The 22,234-nt window shown below is 52.0% G+C and overlaps 2 protein-coding genes across 4 annotated transcripts in view; one reads left to right on the forward strand and one right to left on the reverse strand.

Moving 5' to 3' along the window:
* The window catches only part of PSKH1 (protein serine kinase H1), a 38,465-nt gene extending 21,070 nt beyond the window's left edge, over positions 1 to 17,395 (forward strand). For all 3 annotated transcript variants that reach the window (XM_014947514.1, XM_014947500.1, XM_014947507.1), the window contains 2 exons: positions 9,462 to 15,964; positions 17,069 to 17,395. In XM_014947514.1, coding sequence (XP_014803000.1) covers positions 9,462 to 9,779 — 318 coding nt within the window. In that variant the 3' untranslated portion in view covers positions 9,780 to 15,964; positions 17,069 to 17,395. The remainder of the gene's footprint in view (positions 1 to 9,461; positions 15,965 to 17,068) is intronic.
* Positions 17,396 to 19,400: 2,005 nt separating this feature from the next.
* Positions 19,401 to 21,477, reverse strand: CTRL (chymotrypsin-like). The gene is made up of 7 exons (XM_014947777.1): positions 21,426 to 21,477; positions 21,165 to 21,268; positions 20,963 to 21,042; positions 20,659 to 20,740; positions 20,359 to 20,539; positions 19,824 to 19,957; positions 19,401 to 19,653 (listed from the first exon to the last, which is right to left on the reverse strand). Exons 1-7 carry the CDS (start codon positions 21,475 to 21,477, stop codon positions 19,492 to 19,494), a joined length of 795 nt encoding a protein of 264 aa, XP_014803263.1. The 3' UTR covers positions 19,401 to 19,491.
* Positions 21,478 to 22,234: the final 757 nt, after the last annotated feature.

Consider the following 22,234-nt stretch of genomic DNA (forward strand, 5'->3'; position numbering starts at 1 on the left):
TGGAAACGTCTGACTTTCTGGTGGCCATCTCCACTGTCTGTACGCAGTGATCTCATCTTTCACCTGTATCCTTCTGAGTCCAGGTCTCTTGACCTGGGGCTTTCTCAATATCCAATTTCTCAGTCAAGGTTCAAGTCCCCTGTGTCCAGCTCTAACTTGCTGCCACATTTTTAAGAGGTGGATTTGAAATGATCCAAGCTAAAACGTGGTATTACCCCAATTTAACATGCTGGTTATTTCCCTCAGTGTTACAGTTAGAAGAGCTGGCCCCGGCTGTAGAGAAAAGCTTTGTGCTTATTGTTTTTTGTAGCTGCTGTAATTTTACGGCATTATTCTAGCTGAATACTCAGTGCTTGTACAGGGAGAATCGGCCGGCTATTTCCATTCGAAAAGCTGGGTTATGGAAGTTCACAGCACCAGATGGCTGTGCATACTTATAATGCTGTGGATTATTAAAGGGCTGTTGTATTTTCCTCTTTCATCCTTCCTTTATTCCTCCTCCCCAGATCAACAAATTAATGCTGAATGCTTGGGAACCACTTTTTGGTCCAGCTCTTTTGAATGGGTTGGTTTTTTGATCACCTCTTTGCGACTGCTGGTGGGCTGAAGGATGCCCGGGACCGTGCCAGCCTGTTGTCCCCGGAGCCCCAGTGCCGTCCTAGTGACGTCTCACAGTTGCTGTCCCCAACCTGCTCCTTCGGAGTTGACATTTCCCGTTCTCTGAAGTCGCGAGGGGAACCTCCTAAATTAGACAAAACAGCTACGTTAGTGTGAATGTGTGAGAGATGGCGATGCTGAGAGTACTGGGGGACCTTCGATTAATTTATTTTTAAAAACCAACAGCATGTCACTTGTCTATTCAAAGACATCTGAATTTTAAAATGCAACTACCCTGAAAAATGGTAGAAGGTGGAGAGGCGTGCCCTGCCTCCAGCACCATGCACACATGAGATTGAGTCATTTTTGTGAAAAAAAAAAAAAAAAAAAAATCATTTTGGAAAAAGCTGGAGGGATCCAGGGCCAAGTTGCCGAGGTCACGCAAGACCAGGAAACATTCATTCAGGAAAGCCTGAGTCACCGAGCAGCCGGGGACGGGAATGCCAAGGAAAAGGACAGGGGAAAAAAAAAAAACAAAACACCAAAACAACAAACCCAACCCTCGCTGTTCATATCTGTGATACCTGCCTGCCATCTGTGTCCGGATTGACTTTCCTGTAATGGTTTTTAATGGTCTGGGTGTCTTCAGCGGGACTGCAAACAGCAGCAGCCGGTGGACGCAGAGTGGAGACGTACAGGGGGACACGTACGTGGTTGCAAGTGGTGACGTGGCCAAGTGTGTCTGTAGGATGGGGAGCAGCTGGTGTGAGCCTTGCTCAGAACCCACGTGGGTTCTGCAGGGCAAGAAGGATGCGTGTAAGGAACGTGTAAGGAACAATTCTGCCTGCCCAGGTCAGGAGTGGGCTTTCCACTTCTTGGGGAATGGTATGTGCATGGCCTGTCCTCGTGGGGGTACGAGTGTGTGTCTGGGGGAGGATGCACTGCTGGAGTCTAGAGACTTCAAAATCTGAGTTAAAAATAAATACTTAGAAGAAAAAAAAAATCACCTTAGAAGCCTGAATGCAATAGAAATATTTGAAAGAACTAGTGTCCAACAGGAAAACATATCAGGAGCACCTTTGGTGTGAAAACAAGTACAAAAAGCCAGCACAAATCACTTGTCTTAGAATAGAATCATAGAATTGTCTGGGCTGGAAGGGACCTTTAAGATCATCTGGTCCAACCATCAACATAACTCTGATAAAAACCAAAAAAACCCCACATCACTAACCCATGTTTCTAAGCACTATGGCAACCCGTCTTTTAAATACCTCCAGGGATGGTGCCTCAGCCACTACCCTGGGCAGCCCATTCCAAGGCTTCATAACCCTTTCCCTGTAAAAATTGTTCCTACTCTCCAATCTGAACCTCCCCTGGTGCAACTTGAGGCTGTTCCCTCTTGTCCCATGGCCTGTTCCTTGGGAGAAGAGCCCAACCCCGCCCTGGCTCCACCCTCCTTTCAGGGAGTTGGAGAGAGCCAGAAGGTCTCCCCTCAGCCTCCTTTTCTCCAGGCTGAACACCCCCAGCTCCCTCAGCCTCTCCTCACAAGACTTGTGCTCCAGACCCCTCACCAGCTCCGTTGCCCTTCTCTGGACCCGCTCCAGCCCCTCAATGACTATTTTGTGGTAAGGGACCCAAAACTGGACCCAGCACTCGAGGTGAGGCTTCACCGGTGCCCAGTACAGGGGGACGATCACCTCTCAGGTCCTACTCCCCACACTGTTCCTGATACAGGCCAGGATGCTGGTGGCCTTCTTGGCCACCTGGGCACACTGCTGGCTCATGTTCAGCCGACAGTCGACCAACACCCCCAGGTCCTTTCCACGGGGCAGTTCTCCAGCCACTCTGCCCCCTGTAGCTCTGCAGGGGGTTGGTGTGACCCAAGTGCAGGACCCTGCACTTGGCCTTATTGAACCTCATCCCACTGACCTCATCCCATCCATCCAGCCTGTCCAGACCCTTCTGCAAAGCCTCTCTACCCTCCAGCAAGTCGACACTCCCACCCAACTTGGTATCGTCTGCAAACTTACTGGGGGGGCACTTGCTCCCCTCGTCCAGATCATTGACGAATGAGATCGATTGATCTCTCATTGATGAGATCTCGAGGTGCTGGAACAAGTGCAGAGGAGGGCAACGAAACTAGTGAAGGGCCTGGAAGGCAAATCATATGAAGAGTGGCTGAAGGAGCTGGGACTGTTCAGTTTGAGGAAGAGGAGGCTGAGGGGAGACCTCATCACTCTCTACAGCTACTTGAAAGGACACTGTAGAGAGGTTGGTGCTGGTCTCTTCTCACAGGTAATTAATGACAGAACGAGAGGGAACGGCTTCAAGCTCCAACAGGGGAGGTTTAGACTGAACATTAGGAAGGAATTTTTCACAGAAAGAGTGGTCGGGCATTGGAACAGGCTGCCCAGGGAGGGGGTTGAGTCACCATCCCTGGATGTGTTTAAGGGACATTTAGATGGGGTACTGAGGGATATGGTGTAGGGGAGGACTATGTAGAGTAGGGTAGATGGTGGGACTCGATGATCCCAAGGGTCTCTTCCAACCTGAATGATTCTATGATTCTATGATTTTATGAAGATGTTAAAGAGAACCAGCCCCAAAGTCTTAGTAGCTTGTTTGCAGTGTGAGTTTTGGTGACCGCTTGATACCAGCACCACAGGCAGAGACAAATTGAGGGGCTCTGCTCTGGTATCCAAAATGTGCCCTGAAAGCTCCTCTTCCTGTGGTGTGGGTTGGATTTAGCTGGGTGAGAGGCTCACCCTGGTGACCCAGCTCGGAGTTTTATTTCAGGTGCCCGTGTCTGGAGCTCTCTGCCGGCACTCGCCGGGTCCACGCTGGCTTCAGCTGTGGGTGAAAGAGGTGGGTTGGTGGCTGAAAGCAGAGAACAAGGTGTTGTTTGTTCCCCGCACGCCGCTGTGGACGGCGCCTCAATAGCTTTTATGCCGATGTGAATAACGAGCAGGGGCGGCGATGGGATTTAATCACAGAGGGCTGCACGCAATCACCCAGCCTGAAGTGACACTCAGAGGAGGATCTCTTGCTTTTCCTCCTCCAGACTCAGAGCCCGAGTCTGAATAAAACATAGCACACTTGAAAGCTCTTTAAGGCATTGTAAATGAGGCCGCTTTCCCCTGGGTTTATTATCCAGCAGGGCTGAAGTTGCAGATCAGCGAGGAGCCCCGTGTTTCATGCAGCTTAGAAGCTGAGGAGATGCTTTTGTAGGAGTTGCTGGCGCATCTGGGAAGTAGCAGCTGTCGTTCCTGAGGGGCCAGAGCTGTAAATCTCCACCGCAGGAGTTTTTCCTGTTGTCGTTGAGGCTGTAAGACAGACAGTGGCACGGGTTTCAGACTCGGTTGAAGTGCTGCTAATTCCGGACTCCGTACTGGTTGCTCACTTGGGCTGATGTAGCTGCTTCTTCAGCCGTGGGGTGAATCACACCAAGGAGCAGCGGATGAAAACCCCGACAAAAAAATTAACAGCAGCTCCCTGATTTGACTCACTTTGCTTGCAGCAGCCAAACCGTCTGTGCTGGCGTGACGGAGAGAGCAGCATCAAAGTGGGAATGAGCATTGAGAAGATGCTCATCTTCTGAGGCATGGAGATGAGCATTGAGAAGATGCTCATCTTCTGGGGCATGGAGCATTGCTCTTAACAGCGATAAGGGCACAGAGGCCCTTGGTCCCTCTGACCAAGTGGACGTGTTCAATCCAGTCTGTCTGCTGGGGAGGGCTCATTCCCAATAAATCTTTTCTGTCTTGTAAAACTTCAAAGTAGCTGTCTGATAGTTTTCTGTAGGTGAACCTGGCAGGAACCCGTGTGCTGCTGTAGGGCTCCTCGTTCTCCCTGGTGTTTTGAGGCTTCTCCAGCACTCGTTCAGACTCTTCCTCGGAATCAGTGAGGCTGGGATACAGTATTTTTGACCTAAGAGCAGCTGTGGTAACGTGGCTTGTGCTTCATTTTTTTTGTAAAGACTGATTGCCAAAGGAGGTTCAGGTCTTTGCAGTTCTGGGTGTCCCTCACCTTCCACATAACATCATCTTCAGAGCTCATGTCAGTTCTCCTGAAAACAGCAGGTAACTCGGGTAGGGATCGGGAAATCAATGTGTGATTTTCCTTCAGCAGGTACTGTCAAGACTAAAAGCAAAGCTCAGAAGTCAGGTGACTGCTGCTGTTCTACCTTTTTTAAAGGTGTAGAAAGACACCAAAACTGCTGGAGTACCTTTCCCTTCTGGAGGAATGTGGTCTAACAGAGAGAACGCCACAGAAGTTATACTCAAATTACATTACGCTTGAAATCCGTTCATAGAGGAACAGGGGGGCAAGGTGAACAAATATTGGTGACTTCTCTTCATTTTTGTGCCACAAGAGAGAGGAATTTGTCGCTGCAGGGGTGAGATGAAAGGCAAGGCTCTCTGATGGGGCTCACTGGATGGGAGCATTTTCCTCCCAAGCCATTCCCTGGTTCTCCTCAGAGGAGCAGGATCTCCTCTCGATTGCTTCAGTCCTGCCGTGTGAGTGCACCATGTGTCCTGCCCTCCTGTCCTTCCTGGTGGTCCCCAAACACACAAGCATCAACCTTCTCAGCCCTTACACAAACTCCCCTGCTGCCTTGCAGGATTAATCGGGGGCGTTCCTGGGGGGTTTGCTAAGTTAAAACTGCTGTTTTGCCAACTGATGCAAGATTTCTGGACACATTTCTCCAGGGAACAGGACTGAAAATTGCTAAATTCATTCTACTCAGTGCTTCAGTAGAACGTAGTGTTACCTATTTTTAAAGAAAAAGCGTCAGTGAAATAAACCCAAAGATGTGTTTAGTGCAGCAAATGAACCCCCCGGCTGCATAAACAGGTCGATAAACGGATTTGTGTTTGCTGACCAGAGGAAAAATCTAATTGCAAGTACTCCACACTCAACGTTTGTGTTGCAGCTAGAGTAATTGTCATAATGAGAAATCCAATTTGCTTTTGTTTGGAGTTTATTCTTCTTTAGGTTTCATTAGAATGGACTGGTGCAATGCACAGGCCTCCCAAGGCTTCGGCTGGTGATGTATTCACAGTTTCTAGGTCTTCAGACTGAGATGTTCTTCATGGATTTCTTCAAATTCTAAATTATCACATTTACTATCTTTTGATATGACTTAAAAAGATTGAAATAATGTTGTTCCTGGTGTTTAGAGGCTCATTTCACCTGGCAGAATCTGCTGCTCTCTCTTGAGCAGCCATCAGTTGGCTGAAGTTTGAACGTATCTGAACAGCGAAACAGCAGCTCTGAGGTTGCCTCAAGTTCCAGATCTGTGCAGTTACTAACAGCAGCTGGAGGAAATAATCTTTTCTGCGCGTCCTGAAGATGTATTTCCAAGAAAAGTATTGTTGTCTCAGTCCTCAAGTGCTTTTCATTTGAGTGCATCTCTTTGGATTTAGGTGAAAAAGAGAGAATGGAGATCCTGGCATGATTGGACCTCCCATGAAGGACAGTATTCAGAAAGGTAGAAGATTTTAGACAGATGAGAAGAAATACCCCAGGAAAACCAGTACGGTTGGAGTCGTGTGAATGTGTTTTCTCCCTTTTGAGTGGAGAAAAGCTGTTTCAAGATATCCAAGTCCTCCCGATTGCTGGGGACAGTAATGAAGATGGTAATAAAAAGTTCTTTATCGTAAAGAACTTTTGGTAAACTTATGGTAAAAAAGATGGTAATAAGAGTTCTTAAAAAGTTACTACTGCAAGGAGAGTAGAATTGTCACCAGCATTTACTGTCACTTTGAGTTAAAGTCAGTAAATTGGATGGACACAGCTTAGATGTCTCGTGAGCATTAGTTGGAGAGCAGAAAATGAGTCCTCTTTGAAGGAAACAGATTGGGGTGAGCTCTGTCTGCTGGGAGGAGGAGAGAAGTGGTGGGAGGTTAATCAGGCGCAGGCAGGTAATGATGAGCTGGTGACTTTTACTGTATGAATAACTGAGAAATGAGTCTAAAAAAAAAAAAAAAGCTATAGAAAACAGTTTTTTGAGGCAATCCTGATTAGAGGCAGAACCTCTTGTCACTGGGTTTCCTTGGGATCTGTCCCTCCATGGAAGAGAGAACCTCCTCCTTCTCTGGGGACATTCCAAACCCACCTGGGCAAGGTCCTGGGCAACCACTCCAGTTGGAGCTGCTTTGGCAGGGAGTTGGACTAGATGATCTCCAGAGGTCCCTTCCAACCCCACGGGATTCTGTGATTCTGTGATTCTGTAACCAGAGATCTGGAGTTTACAATGAAGGTAATGTCTTGACCTGCCAGTTGTCATACAGTATGACCCTGGTATTGTCTGAGGTCATGCTAGTAATGACTAAACCCCGCGAGTTGTTTCATTTCACCATCATTTAACAAAGGGAACACCTAATCCTGGAGCCTGGTAGGAAATCTATAGGCTTGGAATGTGATTTATGTCTCCCCATGGCAGCAGCAGATTTGGCTTTTTGGTTGTGTTTTTATAAATAGCAGAAAGGCCTTAGTTCTCCGAAGGGTCCCAAGTTCTGCAAGAGATCAGTGTCGTCAGTTGCAATTGTAACCTCTGTTATGGTTTTTGCTACACTTGGAAAGAGTTTTTGCTGGTTTATATATCCTCTTTATAAACCAACACTTTAATGAGTCTCTGATCAAAGATTGTCCCTGTTCCATTCTAACAAGTGCCTGATTTTTTTTCTGACTGTTCATTATCAAGATGCGTTTCATCAGCTAAGAAAAAGTGATTTAAGGCAGGTCATGACGAACTAGTTATATTTGAAAGCAGTGGGCAGAAAAGCTTGAATTTTAAGAGATTTTTTTTGTTAACTGATTTTGTTCTTGAAACGTGGAGGTGAGTGGAGTTTGGATGTGGTTTCAAAGCACAGAAGTGGTGTCTGATCTGCAGGAGGAGCCTCTGTTTCCTTCCTGAGCCCTCTGGCTCTAAGGATTTCCATTTCTACCCTGAATGTGTTCAGGAATATTTATAGGGTTTTTTATTCTTGTACAGCTAGTTTCATTCTATCAAGTAGTTCATACCATTTTCACTCTTCCTTCTGCACACCTATTGCCAGTCATCAAATATCCTGCTTCAGCCAGGCTGGGTAAGCCAGGATGTTTTAGTCATTGCTTGTAAAATAAGATTTTCTCTTCCCTGACCATCCTCATAGCCGGTTCCTGACTTTGAGTTCCTATTTCCTGGCCATGCCGTGGACTGTCCATGGTCAGGGGCTGGGAGCCGGGCTGTAACTCCGGGAGCATCCTGCCTTTCATTACAAAATCCTCCCCTGGATTAGCTCTCTTGCTTGGTGCCTTTGAGTCTGTCGAAAGAGAAAATTGCCTTCAGGAACAATAGATTGCAGACCTCAAACGAATCAGGACGTACCTTTTTTAGACCTTTTGCACAAGAAGAGGGTGTTATATCTGGCTGTACGATTGGTGGACCCTGAATTTTAAAATAGCTGGGTTCTTTTCTTCCTTACCAAAGGAAGAAAGGAATGAAAGACACAGAATAGCAGCAGCCTTTTCCTTGTTTAACCACACAGCTTCCACTCACTTACATGTATGTGTTCGTATATGACCTTAATTATTGTATCAAAAACTTTACTTCATTGCTTGAATCTCCTCAGGCTTTCTTTAATGCCGCTTGGGATGTGGCCTCCATGTGCTTCAAAAATTCCGTATTGATGGTTCCAGGAGGAGTGAGACCCCACAACACCCAGTGATTGCAGAAACCTTGCCTGGGTCCATTCGACACTTGGTTTTTTCTGCTAACCACGCTGCCTCCTCCACTCTTCTCTAACAGTGGATTTTGCCATGGTTTTCTTCCTGGCTTTGTCCACAGCCCAACCTTCACCTCATGCTACAGGAGATGTTCTCACTTCTCACATTGATGCGAATACGGTATTTTGGCAGAAATTAAACTCTCTCAGCCCCCCCTCCCAGCAGAGGGGCTCCAGCCCTCCCAGCATCTCCGGGGCCTCCTCTGGCCCCGCTCCAACAGCTCCATGTCCTTCTGCTGTGTGTGGCCCCAGAGCTGGAGGCAGCACTGGGGGGGGTCTCCCCACAGAGGAGCAGAGGGGCAGAATCCCCCCCCTCCATCCCTCTCCCTGCTGGCCACGGGGCTGGGGATGCAGCCCAGGGTGTGGGGGGTTTCTGGGCTCCAGTGCAGGTTGCAGGGGCGTGTGGAGCTTCTCCTCCACCGACACCCCCAAGTCCTTCTCCTCAGGGCTGCTCTCTGTCCATTCTCCACCCAGCCTGGATTTGTGCTTGGGGTGGCCCCCACCCAGTGAAGGACCCTGCACTTGGCCTGGTTGAGCCTCATGAGGTTGGCACAGGTCCACCTCTCCAGCCTGTCTGGGTCCCTCTGGATGGCATCCTGTCCCTCCAAGTATGTTGACCGTCCATCTGTGTGTGTGTGTGTCTACTGACAAGGACGAGACCACAGGAGGATCTGGTGACCAGAGGGACAAGGGAGGTCCCAGCCAGCTGCTGGAGAGATGGTTGAGTCTGAGGGTTGACTGAGACCGCTTGTGTGTGTGTAGGTGTTTGTAGGCTCAAGGCAACTGGGAAGACAGGGATTCAGGGTCAGCTACTGGTCAGGCTGGGCACCTGAGCCCTGCTGCTGGATGGATCCACACTGCGCCTGATGAACACGTAGACCTTTCCCACTAATTCAGCCTCTCCCTCTGACAGTCTCTTGAAGTAATAATTGTGTCTGCTTCTCCTTGGGCAGATACAGCTTGGAAGATCTGAGGACGAAAGAGAGAATGGAAGAAGCAAAATGCCCCGAAGCGCCTTTTGGGGATGGGAGGAATTCATTGGTCTGTGAAGCCATGCTGGGATGTTTCATTCTAATCATCTCTTTTGTGTTTCAGCCCTGGCCCAGTGTGTCCAACCTGGCCAAGGATTTCATCGATCGGCTGCTCACGGTGGACCCCAGTGACAGGATGACGGCCCTCCAGGCCCTGAAGCACCCGTGGGTGGTCAGCATGGCAGCCTCTTCCTCCATGAAGAACCTACACCGTTCCATTTCCCAAAACCTTCTCAAGAGGGCATCTTCCCGCTGCCAGAGCACCAAGTCGGCGCAGTCCACCCGCTCCAGCCGTTCCACCAAATCCAACAAGTCACGGCGGGTTCGGGAGCGGGAGCTGCGGGAGCTCAACCTGCGCTACCAGCAGCAGTACACTGGCTGAGCGCTGGGCTGGGACCTGCCAGGCGTCTTTCCAGATGTCTTCTCTGTCCCTCACCAGGTGAGGAACATCCAGGTTCCTCCCTCCCTCCCTTCCTCCGGGTGTCCCCCCCCTGTGCGGAGGAAAGGGAATGGCGTGGTGGCCATCCCATGGGGTCTCACGCAGGAAACGGGGGAGCCCTCGTGGGCTCAGAGCCTCGAGTAATAACACAAATTCAGGAGCCATGTGGGGAGAAGAGTTCTTTCTGTAGCCCAGGAGCTCGGTTGTTCATAGTTATTTATTAGTTCCAGAGCGTTAAGTTTCTCTCGCTTGCATATGAAAAAAAAAAAAAAGGAAATCACTTTATGGGTATGTACATGCACGTATGTGTGTGCACATACACGTGTGGGTGTGTATATGTATTTAAAAATTATATATACACAAATTTTGAGCTGGTTTAGTCAGACGGTGTGGTGCCTCTGCAGCGAAGCTGGGATGAGTCACAGGCAGTTAGAAGTAGGGTAGCTGTGACTCACCGCCGGCGCGCTGCCCACCCGCTCCTCCTGAAGAGCAGCCAGACAGCACTTTTCCAAGCTGCGAGGTTTCCCCCAAGGGCTGCCATCCTCCTGGTGACGTCAAGGGTGTGCTCAAGCTGTGCGAGGAGCTGCCGGGCAAATTGACAACCGGGCTGAAGCGCTGCGGGCTCGGAGCTGGGATCCGATTCCTTTGATCTGGGCTGGGTGGGTGCTCCTGATGGAGGGGTGGGAAGAGGATTGTTGTCCTGCCGGAAATTCATGGTAGGCAGAGAGATGTCTTTGGCAAGGCAGGTTTTTGGGGAGCACCTTGCTGTCCCCCTTGAATTATCCTTCCCCTATTTGCAGCAAGACCAGTGCCTGCCATCCAGGGTTTGTTGTTCTGATGGCCCTGTCATGTCTGTGATGTATTACGTGTCCTGCACCCTTCAGACCAGCTTTACTGTCCATGTCACTTCACCAGCACTTCGGTTCCATGTATTGCTCCCTGTCTGCAGATTTTACAGGGTTCCCCTGCTTTGTGTGCCTGTCCTGCCTCAGTTCTGCTGTCCCTGCTCTGGAGCAATGAAGTGGTGGGATGAAGAGGTTGGGATGGCCACAAATGGCTCCATAGCATCAGGGTTGGGATAGTGGTGCTACATCTTGAGTAGCAGAGGTCCAGTCTGTGATAATGCCCTGGAGATGTTACACAAACACCTCTGAGCTGGTAGGTGTGACATAAATCCAACGGGAAAAAGCTGCCTTTCGGGTTTCCTTGTGCTGGATGGGTGATGTGGGGGCCTCTTGTGAAGGATCTCTTGGGGAAGGTGAGTCCTGTAGAGCTCAGCTTTGTGCAAGGCTCCTGACATACCTCCCAAATAGAGCAGCAGAGTGGGGCTGATGGCACAGTCTCAGGGTGGATTTGGCCTCTTGTGACAGCAGAGTCAAGATCTGCAGGGAAGGAGAATGCTGTTTTTTTTAAACTTTTCACATGAAAAGCTGTACTTTTTGCTTCTTGCTGTGCACCTGGGAAGTACTTGCTTGTCTCTGAGCTGGAGGTGGAGGCTGTGCAAGCTCAAGGGGCTGGCGAGCAGAACCTTTCCAGCCAGGATTGATGTCTCTGCTGCTGTGTTTCAGTGTCAGCAAGGTTTTAAGTGGTTGGTCGCATCTCCAGGGAGCTCTAACTCTCTGGCCGCAGCCCCTCTTGATCAGCAAACAGCACAGGTTCGGTGGGAGAAGGCTGCATTTTCGGTGCTAAGGTTAAAAAAAAAAGGGAATCTCTAAGGATGTGCCTCCCACCCCAAAGCTGGGATGGCCCATGGCCACTGTGAGCAGAGCTTGATGTGCCCAGGCGTGCGGTGGGGAATATGCCAGAGGAAACCTGAGGACAGCCCGTATGGGTAGCCGGGATGAATTCTAAATCCTTCTAAATGCGTGGTTTTGCATGGTATTTTGCAAACTCCGGGTCCTTTGCAGGCTGCCCTTCCTCTGAGTGCCCATCCTACCCTATCACACACAGTCTTTCTTCCGTCAGCATTAATGGATACCACAGAATGACCAAAATTTGGGTTTTTTCAACTCTGTGGACTGCAAAAAAAAAGTGTTTCTTCTGCTTCTGTTACCTTCTCACATAGTCTTCTCTGGTTTGTTACCATGGCCTATAAACTAGGTGTGATTTCTGACAAAACAGGCAGCTTGCCTTATTTTGCATCGGAAACAGTTCAGTTCCCCTTGTATTACTGCAAACAGCTCTTCAGGAGCAGCAACTGCTCCAAGGTGAGTATCAGCTGGAAAACTGTTCTTCCCCGGTAGGTTGCGAGATGGCAGGACGCGCTCTCAGAGGGCTCTTGGAGGGCTTCTGGTGCTGAGCTGCTGCTCAGAAGAGTCTTCTGCGTGTTTGGGGCATCACACCCAGGCACTGTGATCTCTCTTCCCTCCTGGGTGCTTTCACGTTTATCTTTAAAATAAGTGTTTTGCCCGTGTGAGGAGGTCAAACTGATAAGCTGAGCCACGACCTCTAGAACCCCAGACCCTTTCCTTTAACCAACAGACCATCGAAACGCACAAATGTTGGGCAGATGTCTGCTCACGCTGTTCCTTCGTGCTTTCCCTTGTGGGCAATAAATGAAGGTGGAAAGAAGGTGAGGACCTTGAGCTCTGGTCTGACCAAGCTTGAACAAGAATATTCTCATCTGCGACAATTTTTTGCTTTATTGCTCTTTTCAGCCAATTGGGTTTTCACCAGGAAGTGTTCCAAGCGGCGTGATTCGTAGTGAGTTTGGGGTGGAGACATACTTGGGAAGCAAAATGTTGCTGTATAGGTTCCTGGCACTGCTCTATAGGTTCCTGGTTCAGTTTTCTGCAGTGATGTGCTGCAACCAGGTGGTGAATTGGCAGAAGGGAGAACCCTTCCAATCCCTGAGCAGTACTGGGTGGCCGCAGCCTGCCTCTTTGGGGCATGGAGATGTGCTCCTCAGGCATCCCACCTTTAGGGGATCGCACCAAAGAGGACCAAGTCCATCCCATAAGGGGCTTTGGCTTTTTCTGGAAAAAAGGACCTCAATTCTCTTTAGAAATGCAATATTTTCTTGTTTGCATGGAAAAATCCATGGAAGAATGGGCAGAATCTTTATGGGCTTTCTTTCCATCATTTGATTACAACACTCTTGGCTCGATCCCTTTTCTTTTTCTATATTCAGTATTTGCAGGAACCTAGAGAATAACACGTGTGAGCAGAGGGGAGCCTGGCAGAGTCTCACTGGCAGCTCCTCCCGTGTCCCTTGGAGCCCTTGCTCATATTTCTGCTTTTGCTCTGGCTGGAAAACTGCGATGCTACATAGCAGGGTCCAGCTTAAGGACAGTTCCTTGGGTGCTTTTATCCTTGCAGTTGTGTCACATTTTCAGCTGGCCAGGGGGACAAGCAGTAGGTAGTTCAGGTGCCTTCAATCTCTCCTCTAAGAAGCTCTTCACTGTGAATTATCTTGATCATCTGTCTGTTCCACGGGAGCATCTCAGCTCTCAGTTTATCTTGACTCTCAGGAGTTTACACTTTTCAGGAGTGCCTTATTTGGGGGTTTTAGAAGCTAAAATCTCTGAAGTGTCTTTTTTTCTGTTCAATTTTTAATTCTCTTTCTTTGGCTCTTAATGGTGGTTCTTAATTTGGCTCGTAGGGGTTTTTTGCAAGACTTCCTCTGGTACTGAACGAGCTGGTAGAACGCAGGGAACAAGTGCACGCTCCAGACCATCGCTGAGTTGCCATCTTCCTGTCAGCTGGGGTGCAAATCTCTGTAAAGCACTGCTTTTGTTTTCCCTACTTCTGTTCATACAACGGAAATGAAGCTGGAATGACACCTAGCGGCAGATTTTAGGGTACCCTTGTCCAACTACAGCCCTCTTCTGGTTATGCGCCCACTGTTTCAGGGTGAGATGCTCTTTCCAAAGAGTTTGGTGTGCTGGGTGGTGGTCCTGAACCACATCTGCAGTCCCAGATGTTCGACAGCTCTCTCAGCGCGGCACCGTTTTCTCCTCTACTGTTGCCAAAGAACAGCATTTTTAGCCCAAATAACAGCATTTTTAGCCCACCCCGCTGGAAGGGATGCTCAGTGCTGGGGCAGAGACGTGTGTGGGTCACCCCCTGCAGTGTCTAAAGGAGATGCTCACCAGCACCCTGCTGGGGTAACATCTCGGGGGACACTAGGAGAAAGCAGAAGCTGAAGGTGCTGAGGCTGGAAGCAGTAGGTTTGGGACTTTCTCCCATCATGAGACGCGATGGAGCAGCTCAGGGTGTTGCTTCCCAGCGTGTTCTGTTTCAGGGAAATGCAGTTTTAAGGAGTAAGGGGAATTACCATTGATTGTCTTTTGGAACTTAGCGGTACTGTGTAAAACAATCCCACCCTTTCATCCTGGGAGTCTGGCTGCTCTCCTGGGGGAGAGAATTACGGCTTGAAAGAACGTAGCCTGTTGATTCTTGATTTTTTAAAATTTTTTTTCTTTGAGGATTATTGGAAATTAATGTGAAAAGGTCTTCCAGAAATAACATTAGGTGGTCTACAGACTTGCATCCAGATTTTTGAGTACGTAAAGTACTTTTCTGTGTGTTTTGGTAAAACAGCAATTACTTGTCCGTGTTTGATTGACTTCTCACTCTTCTCAGGTTTCTAAAAATGCAACATGTCAACTCTGTGGTGGTAACCCTTCCCCTTCCTTCAAGCCAGCAGAAGTCTGTGCTGTTTAACACTGAGGTTGTGAGAGCATCCAGATGCTCCTGCCAGTTCCTGGACCGTGTTGTTTTTGGAAACGTACAGCCACTCGTGAGGGAAAGGTGTGGGGCCTTGTGGTGAGAATACACCCAGACAGAAGGGCTCTGACCTGCTGGCTTTGGTGGTTGTGTGGAAACCTGCTGCAGTGTAGGGCTTGCATTACCTGTTTGTTTTGGAAATTATAAACTCTAAAACTCTTTAACTTCAGATATTTTCTTCTTTTAGGTCAGGTGTTTTCTATTCTGGTAATTTACATTCTTTCTTATGCCCAGCTCCATTTCTCAGTCCTGTTTTCTACCCTCCATTTCTCAGTCTTGTTTTCTACCCCCCATTCCTCAGTCCTGTTTTCTGCCGTGGTGTTGGGCTGAAGTACTTAGAGAGTCAACTTTTCCGCGATGCACAAACTGGAATAGGAATGGTGGTTAACTCAGCTACTGGGCAGCAACTCTGGGTTTGGCCCTGCAGGAGCTGTGGTGAGTCCTGGAGCCGGGTAAAAGCATCTGTGTGATGCCCTGCAAGGTGGGAGAAGGCTCCCTCCCTCGCAGGACCCTGCAGTGCAGACTCAGCTCAAGATTATTTTATACAAGCTAGGACAGCCAGTGCGTCGTGGCGGTTACAGGTCTCTTATTAGACTATGTGGGACCATATTCCTCTTTTAAGTGACCATACTAAAGATTTGGAAGGTTTGAGGCAGGGTAAATTAAAATCTCAACTATTTTGACTTAATTTAGTTTTTTTAATGATGCAAAGCAACACAGAGATTGGCTTCCAGAGCCGGGGGGAGGAGGAATCACCCTCTGGAGGAGCTGCAAACTGTTCTCTAGTGGCAACGTGAGCCCTTGGATGTGCAGGGAGGGAGGTCGTGTCCTGGCCTCCTGCCAGCTCGGCTTCATCCTGGAGAACATCACCAAGTGCCTGTGCCCACTCAGTGCCAGATACCCAACTCGCCTGTACCACTCTCGGGAGGTTTTTGGTGCTTTTTCTGACCACTTTCAGCCTGGATTAAGGCGACAGCTCTCGAGTGCTGCGGAGGCAGGTTGCCTACGTGTCAGCTGTGCCCTTACTGAGCTGTCAATTTGCCCCCCCAAAAAAATGTGAAGCAGCAGGGACATGCAGTGGCAACACAGCATCGTGGAGCGTGGTACCTTCCCCCCTCAGTGTCTTCTGGGGTGGGGGGAGCTCTGCCAGCCCGCTGATGTTTTTTCCTTCTCCCGCTGTCCTCTGCTGCGTGGTTCATGCTGTAGATAGATCCCTTGTGCGACGGGCGAGCTACCAGCTGCTGTTGCAGGTATCGTTGCGCTGTGGTTTTCTGCTGAACGTGGAGGAGGCTGGTTAGAAACCAGCAGCTCCAGCCAGCACGCCCAGATGCCGTGATGAGTGTTTCCTGTTGCCTTTCGCTATGGAAAGACACCTCCCGGGAAGCTCTTGGGACCCGGAGGTCTTCCGGCACTTGTGCCGTGGTGTTGGGCTGAAGTACTTAGAGAGTCAACTTTTCCGCGATGCACAAACTGGAATAGGAATGGTGGTTAACTCAGCTACTGGGCAGCAACTCTGGGTTTGGCCCTGCAGGAGCTGTGGTGAGTCCTGGAGCCGGGTAAAAGCATCTGTGTGATGCCCTGCAAGGTGGGAGAAGGCTCCCTCCCTCGCAGGACCCTGCAGTGCAGACTCAGCTCAAGATTATTTTATACAAGCTAGGACAGCCAGTGCGTCGTGGCGGTTACAGGTCTCTTATTAGACTATGTGGGACCATATTCCTCTTTTAAGTGACCATACTAAAGATTTGGAAGGTTTGAGGCAGGGTAAATTAAAATCTCAACTATTTTGACTTAATTTAGTTTTTTTAATGATGCAAAGCAACACAGAGATTGGCTTCCAGAGCCGGGGGGAGGAGGAATCACCTTCTGGAGGAGCTGCAAACTTGTTCTCTAGTGGCAACGTGAGCCCTTGGATGTGCAGGGAGGGAGGTCGTGTCCTGGCCTCCTGCCAGCTCGGCTTCATCCTGGAGAACATCACCAAGTGCCTGTGCCCACTCAGTGCCAGATACCCAACTCGCCTGTACCACTCTCGGGAGGTTTTTGGTGCTTTTTCTGACCACTTTCAGCCTGGATTAAGGCGACAGCTCTCGAGTGCTGCGGAGGCAGGTTGCCTACGTGTCAGCTGTGCCCTTACTGAGCTGTCAATTTGCCCCCCCAAAAAAATGTGAAGCAGCAGGGACATGCAGTGGCAACACAGCATCGTGGAGCGTGGTACCTTCCCCCCTCAGTGTCTCTGGGGTGGGGGGAGCTCTGCCTGCCCGCTGATGTTTTTTCCTTCTCCCGCTGTCCTCTGCTGCGTGGTTCATGCTGTAGATAGATCCCTTGTGCGACGGGCGAGCTACCAGCTGCTGTTGCAGGTATCGTTGCGCTGTGGTTTTCTGCTGAACGTGGAGGAGGCTGGTTAGAAACCAGCAGCTCCAGCCAGCACGCCCAGATGCCGTGATGAGTGTTTCCTGTTGCCTTTCGCTATGGAAAGACACCTCCCGGGAAGCTCTTGGGACCCGGAGGTCTTCCGGCACTTGTTGTTATTTTTGGTTGCCAGATTTCCGGTGCTGGGGTTGGAATGGTTTGGAAGTTACTCGTGTCGTGTCCCGTTAGTCTCCTAACGAGCCTGTTCCGAGAAGTGTCCCATCCTGCGACTTACCTTTGGAGTCCTGCCTTTCCATTAAGGACTGTCCTATAGGATGAGGTCTGAACCATTGTAATGAGTCTGTAACGTTACGATTAGAGTGTACAGAGTTATTTATTTTGTGTACTCGGTCTGCTCAACATGTAAATGTATTCTGGGTACCCCCTGGCTCTGCTGTCGTTACTTCTGCCCAGCGGAATGACTGCTGGAAGGCGCCGCTTTCTGGGCTGTGGGTGGGCAATGGTCAGGAAAAACATGGGAAGCCAGGAGCTGCTCACCCCTCTCTCTCATTCCTTCTTGGAGCACAGCAAGAAGGTACCAAAGTGCTCATTAAAGAGTTTTATGGTGTCTTTCAGGCAGCTGCCAGGCCAGAAGCTGCCTGTGGCAGACCTTGTGTGGGGTTGGGATGTCCACAAGTGCTCTGGGTGAGTCAGGCTCTTGCTGGAAGGCAGGGTTTGGGCACTGAACGGGCACTTTGGGGCATTTTGTTTGCTTTTCTCTGGCTGCAAGGTGGCAAGTGGGGCCAGAGAAATACCCTGGTTTGCCCCCAGCAGCTCCTCACCTCTCTGGTTTCACTCTGGGCAGCTTCTGTGGGTGAACAGGAAAACCTGTAACACCAAGTGAAAAAAGGCACCTCCCTTTTGCACCATGTCCTCCTGGAAGAGAGGTGATTTCTCAGGCACAAGGGACCCTGTCCCAGCAGTGGCAGGGGTGACGGTGGCCTGTACACACAGAGCAAATGACCCATCGTGCTGCACCTCATCAGTTCCTGTTTGAAGCTCCACGTGGCCACCAAGTTTCTTATGGCCCATCCCCACATCTCCAGTGTTCAACTGTCTTCAAGGTCATTCAGGAGCTAGATAAAGCCGAACAGGAGTATCCTGCTTTCATGAGATGAGTCTTATTTCAGGTACCATGGCGTGAAAGCACACTCCAAATATCACGGCAGACCGATGGGACTGGTATGTACCTCGAGCAGCTGCTGCCACCAGCCATAGGGGAGATCTCATGGAGCTCGGCCCCTGTGCCCTTGTCCCCCATGTCCCAGGAGAGGCTTTCCAAGACAAGGGACTCCGAGCCAGCAGCTTCAGAGCTTTCTCTGTGAGCCCCCACGTTAATTTGCTCCACTTGCTCTTGCTCCCTGCAGAGCAGACCGCTAAATGAAGCTAAATTTTGTCCAATCAAATGAAAACTTGTCAGCCCTCGGCTGTATTTGAGCAGTTTTGGGGTTTTTAAACTTAAACATACTTGTCTTTACCCTCCGTTCATGATCTATGACCCTTCCCGTGGGTATGTCTGTGCTTTTGCTGCGACTGCTTGGCTGGGATTCACACGGTGGAGGTTTGATGTTGCATTCACATCACTGGTGACGGAAAAACCCCCACGCCCCATGTTGGGACAGTCTGATCCTGCTCCTCTCCACGGTGTCCTCGTGACCAGCTCTGTTGGGAGCTGCCAGGAACCAGGTTTCAATTCATTGACCGTGTGTGAACACGAGACTTAAGTTTTTTGCACCTGCTGTTGTCTCAGGAACCCATTTGGGTGAAACTGCTGCTGGCTTCTGACACCCTGTTGCCCGGCCTTGAATTTTTGTCTTGGCTTCAACTTTTCCTCTGGGATGGCCTTCAGTTTCCTGCTCTGTTCCCTGGCAAATCTGCACCTGTGACGCAGTGTGGTGTTCTCCAGCTGCCTCCTCCCACCTTCCCCAGGAGCTGGAGCTGGCGTTTCTCCCTCTCAGCTCTGTGTCCCCAGGCTGTGACACCAGTTCCAGCATTCGCCTGTCAGACAGGGATCTTCTAAGATCCCATGTGCCCACCCTCCATCGCTTGCTCATGCTGGTGAGCTCCACAGTCCCTTTCCTGGAGGAGCTAGTGCTGGTGGGACCAGCTGGTGCTGGAGGTCTCTCCCCTGGGTTAGCAGCAAGGTGACATCGCCCACCCTCAATGCCACAGTGGCCTGGGGGCTGGTGCCAGCATTGCTGGTGGGCTTCAAGACCCCCTGAGCAGCCCTCAATGCACAGCCAGCCCTGCTCCTCTGCCTGCACGTCATCTCCACTGCCCCAGCAGGTTCCCAGCTGGGCACTGAGCCCCAGCTCTGGGGTTCAGGAGAAGACCATGGGGTGCCCCAGGCTTCCTCTCTGCGCCTTCCGCACCGGTCTGTGTTGCACAAGGAAAGAACCAGAGGCAGCGCTTGGCACGAGCAAATGCTGACACTTTATTTCCAAGTTGGGAGTGCCTTGCGTCCAGCTCAGCCCCCGCCAACGCCACCGCGCCGGGAGCAGCACCCAGCGAAGGGGTCCCTCTAACCCTGAGAAACCACGTACTCGATCCAGTTGCGGAACTGGCTGACGCGGGTGTAGATGGCGGGCGTGCGGACGCTGCAGTTGCTGTTTCCCCAGGAGACGATGCCGGCCAAGGTCCAGATGTTCCCGTTCTGGTAGACCAGAGGGCCACCAGAGTCACCCTGCGGAGAAGACACCTTAGATGGTCCCGGCACTTGCTCCAAGCTGGTCCCTGCCACCCCAGCCGCAGCCGGGTGCTACAGCTTGAATCTCTGGCTCCAGAGATGTGAGATGCCCGTGTCCTCTTCCTCCTCCACCCGCCCTGGGGTGCAGCGGGACCTCGGCTCCTTACCTGGCAGGAGGAGGCACCGACGCCGCCAGCACAGAGCATGGAGCTGGTGATCCGGTTGCCCCAGTACTGCGTGCACTGGCTCGGGGAGATCAGAGGCAGGACTACCTGCTGCAGGCGTGAGGCCAGGGCTTGGGCTAGTGGGGAAGGAAGTGCCATTAAATCACCCCGGTGTTGGCAGGACTCTCCTGGGGCCTTTGGGAGCGTGTGGGCACCCTGGGCAAGCTCCCAAACACAGGGCGGCTGCCACGCAAAGCTGTCCCAATGTCCCCCTTCTCCCCTGGGTGGCATTGTCTCACGCACACAGCCCCAAGCAAGGGCAAGATGTCCCTGTGCATGGTCACCCCTGGGCTTTGCGCACACCTACCCTTGTGCTTGTACCAACGCACACTTGTGTGTTGTCACTCAACTGCTCAACTCCCCCATCCCCACGTCCACGTGAGGTGTCACCCCCACCCTGGTCACCCCCAGACCCTGCAGAGCCCCCAGGAAGGCTGGTGGCCACCCGCAGCCCTCCCCGAAGCTGGAGCGTACGTACAGGCGGTGTTGATGCGTCCCCAGCCGGTGGTGACCAGCGGGAGGTTGGTGGGCAGAACCAGGTTGGCTGGTGCCAGGCAGACGGGGGAGACGCGGGGTCCCATCTTGGCGGGCGAGGAGAGCTTCAGCAGGGTGATGTCATTGTTAAAGGTGTTGGAGTTCCAGTTGGGGTGGGTGACGGCCTGCCAAAAGAAAACCCAACCATACAATACCATTGCGCGTCAGCCCTGCCCGCGGGGAGCAGCCGTGGCACAGAGCTGCAGCCGCCTCCCAGCACCGTGGCCTCGTCGGTGCATCTCACCCTGGACACGGTCTTCACTTGGACGGACTCCGAGTTGGAGGTGAGGTCGTATTCCCCGAGGACGACGACGTGGGAGTATGGGCTGCAAGAGGCAGGGGAGTCAGGGGGACACGCGGCAGCCAGCCCCCGGGGTGGGAGCCACGGGCATGGGGCATCGTGTGCCCAAGGGAGCCCCGGGCGGCTCAGTCCCTCGGGTGCTGGCTTTTGGGGGTGTCCCTAGTGCCATTCGGCGGTGCCCAGCGTGCCCCGAGCCCCTGTCCCTGCTGGGGGGCAGCGCGGTGGCCGGCCGGGCATCGCTCCTCACTTGAATTGGCAGTGGGCAGCCGTGACGACCCATTCGTCGCTGATCAAGGAGCCGCCGCAGAAGTGGCTTCCTGAGCGAGTCTGGGGAGGAAAGAGGGAGGAAGAGCTGGGGCTGGGCAGGCGGAGGCGTCCCCCCGAGCTGGGGACGGGCAGAGGGTGTCACGGGTGCCCTCGGTGCCGGGGAGGAGCAGAAGGTGCTGTACCTGCAGGGACACCTGCCAGGGCCAGGAGCCGGGCACCGCGTTGTGCCCGTTGATGATCTTCTCATTGTATTGCACCAGGGGGGTGATGGCGGGCACCCCGCAGCCTGCGGGAGAGGCAGAGGGGCATGAGGGTGACACCCCCCCGCCAGAGCTCAGGGCTCACACCCGGGGGCTGCCTGTGCGGGTGTCACTGTCCCCAGGGGGGTGCCCCAGTCCTGCTGCACCCTGGGCACCTCCCTGCACCCCGAGGACTGCGCTTACCTGAGACGGTGCTGGCAAGAGCCAAGCAGACGAGTGCCCACAGGAACGCCATCCTGGCAGAACAGGAGTGTGCCCCAGGGGCCACCAGCTTTATAACCGCCAGGAGCCGCGTGGCTCAGGGCCAGGCAGGACAAGGTCCCCCCTGCTGCCTTCTGCCAGCTGCGGGCAGCGCTGATGGGACAAACCTGGCACCTGCCTCCCCACCCTCCCCAAGCAGGGACGTGGGAACGTGCTGCCCAAAGGCACCTTGGGGGGCTTGGGCTATCGCTGGAATGAGTTGTGTCAGTTCTCACTGCAGCCTGTGGAGGGAGAGAGCACCGGGGAGGGGGGGGTGGGCTGCTTGTGGGCACACAGGTGGGGTGGCAGCGGGGCGGCAGTGGGGCTGGACGTGCTGGGACGGTGGGAGGTCACCCCGTCCCCAGGCCTGTTTCAGATCTGTTGACAGGGTGACAGTTTTCTCCTGACCTGTGACAGCGCCCGTCCCACCTGGACGTTCCCAGGGTCCAGGGCCACCCCCTTGAACCCTGCCCCTGGTGCAGGTGAGCGTGTCCCAGGGCCAGCTGGGGAGGCCAGACACCTTCCCAGGCAGATGGGAGCTGTGGCCAGTGTGGCAAGCAGACTGCGAGCCCCGAGGAGGACAGTGACCCCTCCACCTGGAGCATCACTGCAGCTGCCCAACCCCTTCACCTCAGGGGAAACAGTCCCCCACGAAACCCCTGTCACCATCCTTGATGTGCAGGGGACACGCAATCCAGAGTCTCCATCATCCCCCATGTCCTTGGGTGATGCTCCCAGGGTGGCACCGGGAG

This window comes from Calidris pugnax, unplaced genomic scaffold, assembly GCF_001431845.1.
Source record: "Calidris pugnax isolate Ruff unplaced genomic scaffold, ASM143184v1 scaffold30, whole genome shotgun sequence".
NCBI lineage: Eukaryota > Metazoa > Chordata > Aves > Charadriiformes > Scolopacidae > Calidris > Calidris pugnax.

Coding starts and splice junctions, on each gene's coding strand:
- CTRL (XM_014947777.1), bottom strand. CDS start 21,477: ATGGCGTTCCTGTGGGCACTCGTCTGCTTGGCTCTTGCCAGCACCGTC. Junction 21,269..21,425: donor TCTTGCCAGCACCGTCTCAG/GTAAGCGCAGTC, acceptor CCTCTCCCGCAG/GCTGCGGGGTGCCCGCCATC. Junction 21,043..21,164: donor CCTGGCAGGTGTCCCTGCAG/GTACAGCACCTT, acceptor TTTCCTCCCCAG/ACTCGCTCAGGAAGCCACTT.